The sequence below is a fragment of the Phodopus roborovskii genome, unplaced genomic scaffold (genome assembly GCF_943737965.1).
Source record: "Phodopus roborovskii unplaced genomic scaffold, PHOROB, whole genome shotgun sequence".
Classification (NCBI taxonomy): domain Eukaryota; kingdom Metazoa; phylum Chordata; class Mammalia; order Rodentia; family Cricetidae; genus Phodopus; species Phodopus roborovskii.
In genome coordinates, this window is record NW_026126651.1 from 6,160,954 (window position 1) to 6,173,728 (window position 12,775).

At 48.2% G+C, this 12,775-nt stretch overlaps 1 protein-coding gene across 1 annotated transcript in view; it reads right to left on the reverse strand.

Annotated features, from left to right (window-relative positions):
- Zdhhc13 (zinc finger DHHC-type palmitoyltransferase 13) overlaps positions 1 to 12,775 on the reverse strand; it is a 40,230-nt gene continuing 27,455 nt past the window's right edge. Inside the window, exons 11-17 of the mRNA XM_051174272.1 lie at positions 11,977 to 12,101; positions 11,090 to 11,152; positions 10,327 to 10,420; positions 8,939 to 9,022; positions 4,401 to 4,558; positions 2,218 to 2,315; positions 1 to 535 (exon numbers count right to left, since the gene is read on the reverse strand). Coding sequence (XP_051030229.1) covers positions 397 to 535; positions 2,218 to 2,315; positions 4,401 to 4,558; positions 8,939 to 9,022; positions 10,327 to 10,420; positions 11,090 to 11,152; positions 11,977 to 12,101 — 761 coding nt within the window. The 3' untranslated portion in view covers positions 1 to 396. The remainder of the gene's footprint in view (positions 536 to 2,217; positions 2,316 to 4,400; positions 4,559 to 8,938; positions 9,023 to 10,326; positions 10,421 to 11,089; positions 11,153 to 11,976; positions 12,102 to 12,775) is intronic.

The following is a 12,775-nucleotide window of genomic DNA, read 5'->3' on the forward strand; positions in this document are numbered from 1 at the left end:
AAAAAAAGTGTTTTTATTGTGTGAAAGCAAAACAGGTACATCTATTTAAATACTCTTTACATATTATAGATACAATAAAGACAAATAACTTATCAAAAATTACGAGTTTCAAGAGTACTATTTTTAAAAAGCCAATACAGTATCTGAAAATACTCTATTTTATCCATAATCAGTGACTAGTATGTTGTTTTAAAAAGTAATTCATGTCCTGGGGGAAGATATGAAGTATTTTAAGGATGCCCGCCAAACTGCTCAATAACAGGCTCTCCAGGTCTGACAGAGGATCGCGTTCCCACGGTTTTGGACCGTGGTGAGCTCGGCATGTCACTTTCCTTTCAGACCTCACAGCACCAACACGGACAGAAGCGGGCGGGAGAGAGCTCTGCGGTCTCCTCCTCACACAGAGCGAAGGGCTTTCTCCTTGGCTGGGTGGGAGACCATGGAGTACTGGGAGGTCCAGTCTATCACGCAGGGCTTCACTAAGCCAAAGCAGCCACACTGAAAGAAATCTGCCAGGTTCTGAGCGAAGCCAAGGCTGCCGAGGAAGGAAGAGAAGGCAGCTCACTATGTTTCCTGTGTTGCTCCCAAGAAGCATTCACCCAAACCGGAAGTGATCCAAATTGCTACTCCGAGACCCCGACACCAGGCCAACAACGTGAGGACACTTCCCCTCATCTCTTCCTTGGCCCCTCCTACTCCACTGCCGGTCACTGCCATTACCCAGTTTATGCCTGTTCTCACGGCATTGTCTCTGAAAGGCCCCACGGGCCACAGCTGTAACCAGGAAGGTCGCTTTCCCTGAGCCTTCTATAGTTCTCCCAACAGAAGTCCCAGTTCCGTACAGTTTACCTGATGCAGTGGAGACCGTTTCGCCCCGCAGAACCCGATACACTGACAGCCTCTTACCTCCCAAGCTCAACCCTTCCAAGATACTTCTCTGCCCAGAAGATCACATACAGTCTCCTCACTTTTGAATTCAAGACTACACTCAGTGACCAAACCCACCTCTGCAAACCTCCCGCTCCGAAGATGGCTGTTTTCCCATGATTATGAACTGTGGGCTTGGAATTCCTTCTCACCCTTAAATCCTCCTGTTAGGAGGGATAAGGTCCAGCTAGTAACCACAATCTCCCTAGAGCCTCCATGACTCTAATTATCTTCAGCATCACCTTTTCTCCATCAAATTCCTCAGACAGTTCTCTTACTCTAGCACAGGGAACACTTAACTTTAATGCACATACCTACGTCCTGTCTTTTATGCGAAAGGCAGTCTATATATACCAAACCGTGTACACGCCACCTCGACCACGCTGCCGTCAGACAGCTGCGTTCTACATGAGAGCCATGCTGCTGTTGGTAAAGGGTTAACCTAACTTTTCAGAAGAGGGCTGCAGGTGTTGAACTGTGCTGTGGTCTGTGAAGATGTGTCTCTACCTAAGGCTCCTTCTGCAAGGCTTAATTAAGAGAGGAATGGCCAATCCTCGCTGCAGCCATCTCTCTCTTCTCCATAGAGCCACACAGTAACATCACACCAGTCCCTGACTCCGTCTAACAGCCTAATGCCATAAGCAGGCTTTGAGACAGACTGCCTTGAGATAAGCACCGAGTGCTCAAATCCCTTGAGGGCTCTGGCTCACCTCTGTCACAGCCCCAGCCTCCCAGACACTGATGTAGGTGGCAGGAGATAAAGCGTGGTCTTTGACACCACAAGTTCAGAGTTCCTACAGAGCACTCTAACTTTAAAATTGAGGACAGGTTCTTTTACAGAGCCAACGTTCTAAGGGGACATATCCCAATCTACAAATCTGGCATGGGCAGGCACGCTACACAGAGACTAAGAGAAAGACCGGGGCTTGAAAGTCATGCTAAAGCGTACCACACCCAGTACAGCACCCTGTGGCTGGCCTGTCAGCCACATGCTCAACTATCTCATGCCGACTCCTCGCCAGCAGCACACAACCTTGTGATCCCTTGGTTCAAACGGAGAGGCCCCGTCTTGGCAAAACTTCAAAGGAACTTATGTTTGTGCAGAGTCCAGGAGACTGAATTCCTGACCTCAACAGGCATATGACCTTATCACTTAAAACCTAACACTGAGGCTTCCAAGAAAGACAGGCTCACCTCCACCAGACAGTAAGCTAGAGAAAGGAACCAAGTCAAGAAATCAGGGGCTGGGAATCTTCCAAGGCCTCGGTGAGCAGACCAGAATGCACTTACTTATACGGTGTCTTCCTGAGGGACAATGTCTGCTTCATGTGCTTGCTCTGCTTTAATAGGCTGATTCTCTCATGGGAGGTTAGGCCCAGAAATGCAATCTGAAAAAGATGGAGGTACATCCAGATTTACCACACCTTAAAAGTGCACTACAGGGTGGCAGTAATCACTTCGTACTCTACAAAATAATAGCTAGCCTGAATTTTATTAATGCTCAAGGAAGCACTGCACATTGACCCAGAATTATGAAATAAGTTCACTACAGCCATGCCTTGTGTCCATAGATTTCAACAGAGGAACACACAACTGTCGAACAAATCAAATAGGGTAAGGTTGCATCGGTGCAATTCTCACAGTGCCTGAGTTCCTTAAACCCAGAAACTTCTCTTTAAAAAGGTGTCAAAGAATAAAGTTAATACACTAAAGCGAAGAATATACAATCCGTAAATCTGAAGGGTTAAGATGATTAAGAAACTCTTAAATCATTATAGACCACAAGAGTTCACATGGTTAGCGCATCTGTAAAATGGAGCGATCATAGATTCCTCCTCCTACTGTGCCGAGGGTCTGAGGTAACACACCCAAGGCATGCATATGCTGAGGAGAGGTGAGGTTAGTGGTTCAAGGCCACAGAGCTGAGACAGGCAGGGTTGGGACTGGAAGGTCAGTGTGAGACACAGCTTCTGCTCCCAAACATCAGCGTGCACACTCAGTTCGACTGAATGCAGTTAAAGTGATCTTACGTTAGGAAATCAACGTTCCCAAACAAATAAATAGACAATTGTGAGATTCTGGTCTGTGAAAATTATCTGATACCTTTAGTCCACTTTTCTTCCTTAGTACAGACAAATACATCAACAGTTCCTTATTAATATTAATGCCACCATCCGTTTGTTTTGGAGACAGGGCTTGCTATGCACCCCAAGCTGGCCTTGAACTTACAACACTCATGTTTTTAACCTCTCGGCAGCTTGCATTGGAGGTGTTATGCCATGCCCATGGGGTCTACACCTCACACATCACCTTATCACTAGACCTTTGGCTAGAAGCAAGGCCTCTCTCTACCTCTGTTACACTTCGTTTCTCCATCCGTACAATAGAGCTATTACTCTGGTATGTTCCCTACCTCACGTGTTCACGATGAACTAGATGTGTAAATGCTCCGGAAGATGTGCTTATAGGTGAGCGTTAGTTTGTGGGTACTCGCTTGTAACCCTGATTCTTACCGCCTGGGCTGCTGACGTCAGCAGGATAGAGACGGATGCTTAGTTTTGTCAGTGCTAACCTGTCTCCTTAGCACTTCTTGACTCTCTTCACTTGTCCTCCTACTCCTATTATTATTTTCCTCATAAGAGTGGAATCTGCCCTGCTTTTGCGGAGCACTGTTCTACATCCTCGTCTGGTAATAGCTGCCTTACCCTGATCACTGCTGCCCACCTCCTGCAGGGGCACAAGGTAGGGAGCTCTGCAGAAGACTAAAGCTGCTGTGCCCGCCATGTGACCCCTGCCCGCTGGAGAGCGGCCTGTCTTTCAGGCGTCACCCTGCCCGCTGGAGAGCGGCCTGTCTTTCAGGCGTCACCCTGCCCGCTGGAGAGCGGCCTGTCTTTCAGGCGTCACCCTGCCCGCTGGAGAGCGGCCTGTCTTTCAGGCGTCACCCTGCCCGCTGGAGAGCGGCCTGTCTTTCAGGCGTCACCCTGCCCGCTGGAGAGCGGCCTGTCTTTCATCGTTCCCTCTCTTGCCGCTACCCAGGAGTTGGAAGAGCCTAGGAATTAACCGCCCTGCATTTGTGCAATACTTTACAGTCCCTATGCCCCCAGACACTATACAGTTTAAACGTTAAGATGGAAAGTACCTGAACGGGACTGACCGCTTCTGACTTTGCTACTCACTGAGTGGCTTTAAGCTCTACCATAAACTAAAGGCCAGATTAGATCATCCCTGAGTGGGTGCAGCCTCCTAGCAAGCAATGCATTATCCTACCCTCTAAGCTGCCCGTGAGAGCAGCTGAGCTTTATTCCCTTCATCTCACAGACAAGGGCACTAAAACTGAAGAGTGAGCCATGCCATGCTAGCCCTGCAGAGGGAACCCCGGAGGGGCTGGGCGCTAGTTTTCTGATTTTAAAGGCAAGTGTTTCTACCCAACTCGGAGTCCCTGAAAATTTCATTCACAGCCATATTGAGGATACCTGGAAGAGTTGATTGATTAGTAAAAATGTTGACCATGAGAAATGGAAAGCTGCTAGCATGAAGATATACAAAACCCAGGGAGAACAGGCCACTATTTGACTGAGGTAGGTCCATAGTCCATCTTCCTTGAAGGTTGTGGTACAATGGTTTGACCAGTCTGTAAATCCACAAAGGGAAAAGAAGCATTATTAACAACGACAAAAATTTAGCTATCCAGCCAAAAGATAAAATTATATAGTTCTACTGAGGGAGAAATGACAGACAATAGCATAGATCAGAATTTAACTTTAGGAATAGGAAGAACAGCTCAGGGTGGAGAGTGTCCTTGGCAGTGTGTATATGGCCCCAGCTCCACTCATCAAAAGCAAGAAGAAGGCAGAAACTCACCTTCAGGGGTTTATTCTCTAAATGCCAGCTCAGACCCTGGAGGCGAGAGCAGGGACCTGAGTGCTAGCAGGGCTCCCAGGGCGCCACACCAGCAGTCGACAGTAAAAGGAATACAAATAAAAAGTGCTCACTAAAAACAGCACACTCACCATAAAATACACGGGCTAGAGTGTTTTAAGGGTTTGACAACTGAGCATAATGACACCTAATAAAAGGTAATCATTTAAGAAAGTGATCCTCTTCACTTTAAGGAACATTACCGATTGAGTGCACTTACTAAATGTTATGAGCAGTTTTCCGCCAGCCTGGTCCCACAGCCGCGCCAGCCCCAAATAACACACAGAGACACTGTATTAGATATAAAGCTGTTGGCCTGTTACTAGTGTTTCTTATCGGCTAGCTCTGTCTTAAATTTGACCCATTTCTATCAATCTAAGTATTTCCACGTGGTCTTATCTTACCGGAGAGAGGGCCGGGCATTCTTCTCTCTCGGTCCTACATCTTCAAACTTCTCCCTACTACTTCCTGACTCCTCCTTGTCTCTTAGTCCCACCTATTTTGCTTTCCTATTTGCCAACAATGCTTTATTCATTAACCAATACCAATACGAGAAACATATTTACAGAATGACATCTTCCACCAACTAAAGGTTCAGGTGATCAGGATTGCTGTGGGCACAATACGTAATACAAGCATCTGGATACCTTCAGGGTACAACCTGTGACAGGGAGCCAGGCCTGGTGGCCCTCTGCCATTGGCCTGATTCACAGTCCTCCCAAGAAAGGCCAGGGTAAAGAGCCTCACATACAGACCAGTCCAGCACAAGAACACAGAGAGAGTCGCACGGTCGCCGCCCACTTTCGCCTCCAGGCTGTCTACAGGACAATTAAAAGAGGCCATGATTCTAACCCCTAACCACGAACAGAGAGCAGCGGCAGGGGGAAAACAGGTAGGAAGCAGCAGGAACAAGGAACAGATCTTCAAGGTCACGGCGTACATAAAGGGTAGATGACTCCTGAAGTGACAGCTCTGAAGATTTGCACTTTGATGCTTCACAAAGCCCCCAACAATTTGCAAGCAGTTTCAGACATTCACCCAAAGCAGCGTGAGCATCTCCCGAGACAGGAGGAAGATGACCCAAGACTGTCCGTTTTAGTCTTGAAGATCTACTTCCCCCGTTGATTCCTAACCGTCTCTCATGAATATATGCCTAAAGCGCATTAAGAGCCGAGTAACAATCACGGCAGCAATGACACAGTTTAGTTAGAGCTTCTCATTAGGATAGCGAAGGAAGAGGCGCCCTACGCGCCTGATGGAAAAAAGACAAAAAGAAAACAATTTCCACAGCAGGTGGGGGAGGGGCAGCTGCTGGACGGGAAGAACACCGAGCTTCTTTTAGCTTGTGGTTTCTACTGCTTCCTCCCGTGTGTCTCCCCTTCTTCTTGATAACAGCACGGCCCACAGAGAAGCCTCACCCTGACTTCAGATTTAGTATCAAAGATATGGCTGCAAGGGCCATCCACATTATCTTATGCAAGGTAACAATTTAGTCCATGCTAATGCGGCTTTCCTTGGTAGTCTATGGTTAATGGCAGGGGACTCCCCGCCCCCCTTTACTGAAAACAGTTTCCCCCCCCTCACATAATTATGGTTTCCCTTTACCGTTCCCAATTCTCCCCCACCTCCACTCTGTCCAAATCCAGTCATTCTCATCGTTCCGTAGCTCTGGCACTTACATAGCCCTTCCGGATGCGATGCAACGCCTTTCTCCCTATAACTTGCAGGATGCTGACTTCCTGATCCGCCACCTCTTTCTACTCTCAAAGCAGACCTCACATAAGATGAAGTGATGGAGTCTGTGCTGGGATAGAAGAGCAGGTAGTGGGCCACGTGAGCGAAGAGGGTAAGTAGCAGAACTCTAATGATAGCTCGACAAGTGGAACACAGAGGCCGCCTTGTTACAAGAAATGGAGCACAAGCTTGTGTTGACTGGAGAAAAATGACAAATGGCCCAATACCGTCATCAATGACGAAGGAATTTAAGTGATGTGACTCCTCACAAATAAAATATCAAGTGGAAAGTGGTCAAAGCCAGACAAGGAAAACAAAGAAGGGAAAGAATAAATCTGTGTCACAGAAACCAACGTGGGAAGGCTGAGTGCGATGGGAAGTTGCTGTTGTGCTGGACGGCAACACCAAAGAACATGACTATTTTTAGTGAGGAGCAACAAGGGTGGTGTGAAGTCTGGCCCCTCTCTGCGAGGATCAAGTCCAAGGGACAAGCTAGCCCACGCGCCAGCTGCGAAGGCTTCCAAGAACAGGTTTCATTGCCACCTTAGAGGGCAGCTGTCAGAGGAGCTCTGTTAAGATCGCCAATGCTCTTCCATACAAGACACAATCTAAGAGGGTTCAAAACGCTCAGGGCTGCTGTGGACTTGGACAAGAACCGAGCCCTGTTTGAGCCAGCCATGGTTACATTTTATAACCCGTCCTCTAGAGAACAGACAGCCAACATATCAGGAGAGAAAGGTCTGACAGGGGCTGAACCCTGTACTATGCCTGTGTCTGCCTGTGTCAGGGCCCACGGCAACCCAGTCCACACAGACACTAACAACCCCCAAATAAGAAAACTCAAACACAAGAGTCTAACCCCGCTGTTTGCGGGCGGCAAGTGCAAGACGGAGTAGGTACACTAAGAGCTGTCTCAGTGCTGGTGACTGGCTTAGTTGCTTAAGGCTGTTGCTGCCAAGCCTGCTGACCTGAGTTTGATCCCTGAAGCACACGTGGTGGAAGGCAGAGAACTGATTCCTGCAAGCTGTCCCTGCCCCCCACACACAAGTAAATGTAAGACAACAAAAACACGCCCCCAAAAAATCCCTCTAAATTTAAACAGGGAAGCGGGGATAGAAGTGTGGGCAATGGAAAGAGGAGACTGTCCGGGAGGACAAGCGTGCTAGACGCTTGCAGAGACAAAAGGAAAGCCATGTGTCCCTGAAGACCAGCTTACGGCAGTAAGCGAGGACATTAGCGGCAATAAAACAGGCGGTGGGGTACACGTGGAAGACTAGGAGGCGTCAAGACCACGTCTAAATTTTCCCAGTCTTCAAAAATACGTAAACAAAAAACAGTTAAAGCCCAAAGTTCAAATACATAAATAAATACTAACACTACAGGCTCTTCCCTAGGTGACCTATCCCCAGATGTGAGGAGCAGGCACACGGGCTCTTCCCTAGGCGACCTATCTATCCCCAGATGTGAGGAGCAGGCACACGGGCTCTTCCCTAGGCGACCTATCTATCCCCAGATGTGAGGAGCAGGCACACGGGCTCTTCCCTAGGTGACCTATCCCCAGATGTGAGGAGCAGGCACACGGGCTCTTCCCTAGGTGACCTATCTATCCCCAGATGTGAGGAGCAGGCACACGGGCTCTTCCCTAGGCGACCTATCTATCCCCAGATGTGAGGAGCAGGCACACGGGCTCTTCCCTAGGTGACCTATCCCCAGATGTGAGGAGCAGGCACACAATTCTCAAGAGCTCACTAACATCCTTTGTGCTTCAGATTAAGCCCTGTCCTTCATCAGTCACCTCAGAACAGCCCTGCATAACACACCTAGGCATCTCTAAAAAGTGCTGCTGAAGGTTACTTCCTGTTTCAGGGCTGCAGAACAAGGGAGCCAGTATTTTCTTCCCAGTTTCTCCTTTGTGGCACTTGCCCCCTCCGTTCTCAGTTTCAGTGAGATTCTTCTCGAACGGCCTGCACTCTGAGAGCTTTCTCTTTCACTCACCTCACCGTGACCACCTTTCCTCCACCTCCCACCGCCAGCCTCTTCCTTTCCTGTCTCCTTCGCTCACCACCTCCTGCTCTGCACCCAGGCAGCGCGTCCCTCCTGCTGCACAGGAGGGCAAGTCTACACCCGACACAATGAGTTTCTACGCTGACCACTCAGATTCATCCAGGCTCTCCTCCCAGGCATGGCCAAATCACCTCTTCTTACCGCTTCCTGCTGCGAAGCGTTTCAGAGGCCACTACTTCGCCCTTTCACTGGGAGTATGGTTCACACACTGGCCAGAGCGCGGGCAGACAAGGGCCCACAGGGGGAAGAACTGGGTACGTGGGTGCACGAGCTTGTAAGAAACATGTATACTTACAGACAAAAGATCCATAAATGATCCAGTCACACACCATGGAAAGGGAGAGCAAGAAGAGGAGGTAATGATGGTGGTTGCCAAAACCTGAGTCAGAAGGAAAGAAACAGACTTAATATTTTCTCTTCCTAATGACTCCCCAGACAAGACCACTTTTCCGTAAAAAAACCTTTAAAGTCAGAACAGCAACAGGCTTGCTTTGCTTTTGAATTCGACTATACAGACAGCTCCGATAAGACGGTCAGATGTTCATGTTAAATAATGTTCCCTACTAGCCTAAAGGAAGACAGCTTGCATAGAGCAAGGTTAGCGAGGCAAGACCAGCTTTGGCCTGCACTACTCCGCTTGTGGGAAACGGCAGCTGGAATCACATCTGTCTCTTTCCCATGGAATGTGTTTGGGTGAGTACAACCTACGGACACCAAAGCGCAACTTGAAAGGAACAGAAACAGCAAAGCGGAAGAGTAGCAAGTGCATAGCCTACCTTGGCGGACGCTAGACTCAGCAAGTGGGGGCCATGGCCAATAAGAAGGCCACAGAGGGTAGGAGTGAGGGTGTCAGGCAACCAAAGCCCCTCCTACAACGTGTTAGCTGCTCGGTGGCAGAGGGGGAGCATTTCGGTGCCAACAACATAAATGCTCCTCAGTTGCCACCACATCAGTCCCATTTTCCTGTGAAGTAGAGTATTCAGTAGCATCAACTCCCACTGCTACAGGTGACCCTTGTTTATGATTACTAGCTGTGGTACCGTAGCCAAAGTCGTTGGATTTCCTCCGATCCCACAGTCTCGCTTGTAATAGCAAGAGGAAATAAGACCTCTCACTTGACTGTGAGTGAGCCAGTACTGTCAAGTGCAGTCTGATGAACGCAGACAGTAGATGGGCCCATTAGGACTGTGTCCTTGCTGCCACTCATTCTGGCTGGCACAGCGTCAATCATCTAATCTTTACGACAGAATGGGGCCTGGGAAGACTGGGAGCTGCCTGACCTGAAGCCTCAGGTTCCTCAGGGGACAAAAGCAAATCCCTATTGAAGACACAATCATACTTCCTCCTGTTAACTCTGGTTCTATCTCCTACCCGAGCACTGAAGGAGGCGGGTGCAGAAGTTAAGGAAGGAAGGTAAGTCACAACATAAGATAAGGGTGTGATGTTTGGAGTGGAAAACAAATACTACAAAATGATCTCAATTATTGACACCCCTTGCCTTGAAATGTAAACAGTAACAATAACCTCACAGGTATACTCTGATGATCATTTCATAAACTCTAAAACCCTACACAGACGGTAAGACAGTAGCCGTCATTAACAGTCAGTCAGTCATTTCCCAGAGTCTTAGCTGTACAAACACACCAACTTCACCAGAGGGTAAGAAAAAACCGAGCGTCCCACCTATGCAGCGTCCAGTCCAGAAGCAGTGCTGGTCAAATCGAGCCACGCAGGAGTTGCAGACATGGCAATGGAGTGATCTTAATGGCTTCCTTATCTGAGGGCAATTGAGAGACGCCTAAGCAGAACAGTCTTTGGTAACAGATCAAAAGCAAAACTTTAATCGCATGTCATAGAGGACTGGCACAAATGATCCTAACTGGAGACTTACTCACACACAAGCTCTGACAGGCCTTATGAATATTTACTTCTGCACATGGCAGAGATAAGCCCTCACTAGAGGAGACCCCAGTTCAGACACTGCTCACACTGGCTGAGGAAAACTCGGGCAGCGGCGGCACATTCGGCATGAGCACTGGAGTGAGAAAATGGAAATCTCAGTCCCATTTCAGGCTCCTCCAGTCATTTACTCTCATCTAAGGCTCAACTCAGCTGCAGGGTAGGAGGCTCCAGTTCTGCTGTTCTGAGATGACTTACGGTGAATTCTAACACACACTTCACGACAGGAAAAGGAATTAAAAGCACCATGGATAATTTACAAAGAGGTTAGCCACAGGGAGCTTCACGAGGTTATGGGGCTCCTTCACATGCTCATGGTACAAAACCAGCCTGAGAGTGACGCAACATTGGAACCAGGGAAAGAAGAAGGAGAAGGATGCACACACATGCCATGGAGGTCGGACAAATGCTTACGTACACAATGCTACTAAGGATGTGCCCATACTGCGGAAAACAGAGAAACAAAGTACTAACAGAAGAGACTCACAAGACACGATGTGCAAAACGTTCTGAAGTCCAGACAGCCAGTCTCTGCAAGGGTGACAATATTCTGAAAGACAAAAATCTGATCTCAGCGTGCAACGGAATGGGCGGTGGGCAATGCATGGCTATGTGCCATCCTCACAGCTTCCACCCCACCCCCAGAAGTAGCCAGAACAGCAATTTGGCACACTCCCCACCCAACCACTTTGTTCTTAAAGAATGGGAGATTTCAAGGTGTTCTTTCATGCAGCCAAGAAATCTGACTCCATAAAAATTATACTCCCTCACTCCTTACCACCTTCTCAAATAACATGTAGCTCCCAGTTATAGCCTGTTACGACAACGAAACACACACACACACACACACACACACACACACACACAAACACACACCATTCATTAAAAAAAAAATAAAAAACACGGACAAGCACCCAAACTGAAGGCTGCAAGCGCAAGGCCTGGATCTTTCAGGGCAGGCCTTATGTAGCAGAAGACATTTTCTCTGACTTCTAAACCCAAGGAGCATCCGCAAAGAGGCCATGTTTCTCGCAACTTCACACATGAAGGAGAAAAGGGCGGAGGAAGCCACTATGCTCCAGCATCACCATCACCCCTTCATGGAGGTGGGTACTCTACACAAAAGCACTATCGAAAATTGTAATCGAGCGGGAGACCCAGCAACAAGAACCAACTGTGAGAAAGTGTGGTAGGGTATCATCACATTTATAGAAAACAGAGGTTTCTACAACCTTAGGTACAACTGTAAAGGAGCCCCAGTCTGATGATGTAACCAGTCTCCATTTCCATTGTCCTATGAGGCAGCAGGCACGTGACTATACACGAAGCTCTACCAAAGGCCAACATGGCCGTGACTGTCGGAAAAAGACTCACCACTTTCCTTTCTTCCTCAGAAGACTTGGTGAAGCCTGGATCCGTTGCCCAAGTCTTGTAGAAAAAATGGAGAAAGGCTATGATGCTGAGAATGAAAGCAATACAGAAAGGGCTGCCTGCTACATGTTATAGGCATGTTAAGGGACATTTCTGAGAAGAGCATCCCGTGTAACGTAAGCACACACTGTCACTGCCCCGGGGAACCTCTCCTTCCTGCAACCTGTCCCCAACTTCCCTGTGACACACACCGCCCACCCAGAGTGCCCCGTTCCACGTTCTGATCCTACAGAAGTCTGCCTTAGTAAAGACTGCCACGTCTTCATCGTCCAGGCCCGCTCTGAACGCAATCATCCAAGGTTCCCGAATTTAACTTCTCAAGTTACGATGTGGCTTTCCTCAGATAAGCTTCATAAGATCATTCAAAGCAACACAGGGCTGGGGTCAGAGACTTGAATGTACTTTCCCATAAAGTACACAGTGATCTGCATGAGATTCCTGCCAGAGAGTTCAGTAACCTGCCCCTTCAAACTGCTCTGATTTAAAAATTGCCCTCCTTGCACAATGAGTAAAAATTTCACACTACTGAAAACATGGGTACGTTTATGCTGAAGGAGACTGCTAGGACTACACACTGTGCACTTTACAATGTTTTTTAAACATTGTAACTGCAGAATGAGTATGCAGTCCTAAGTCAACAGGGCAGCGGGAAGCCTGACCGTGCCCAATGTAGACATTACTGGCTTGACACAGCATTACTGCCTCACGCGGGGTGGCCAAGCTACCTTGTGTCATCCTGAGA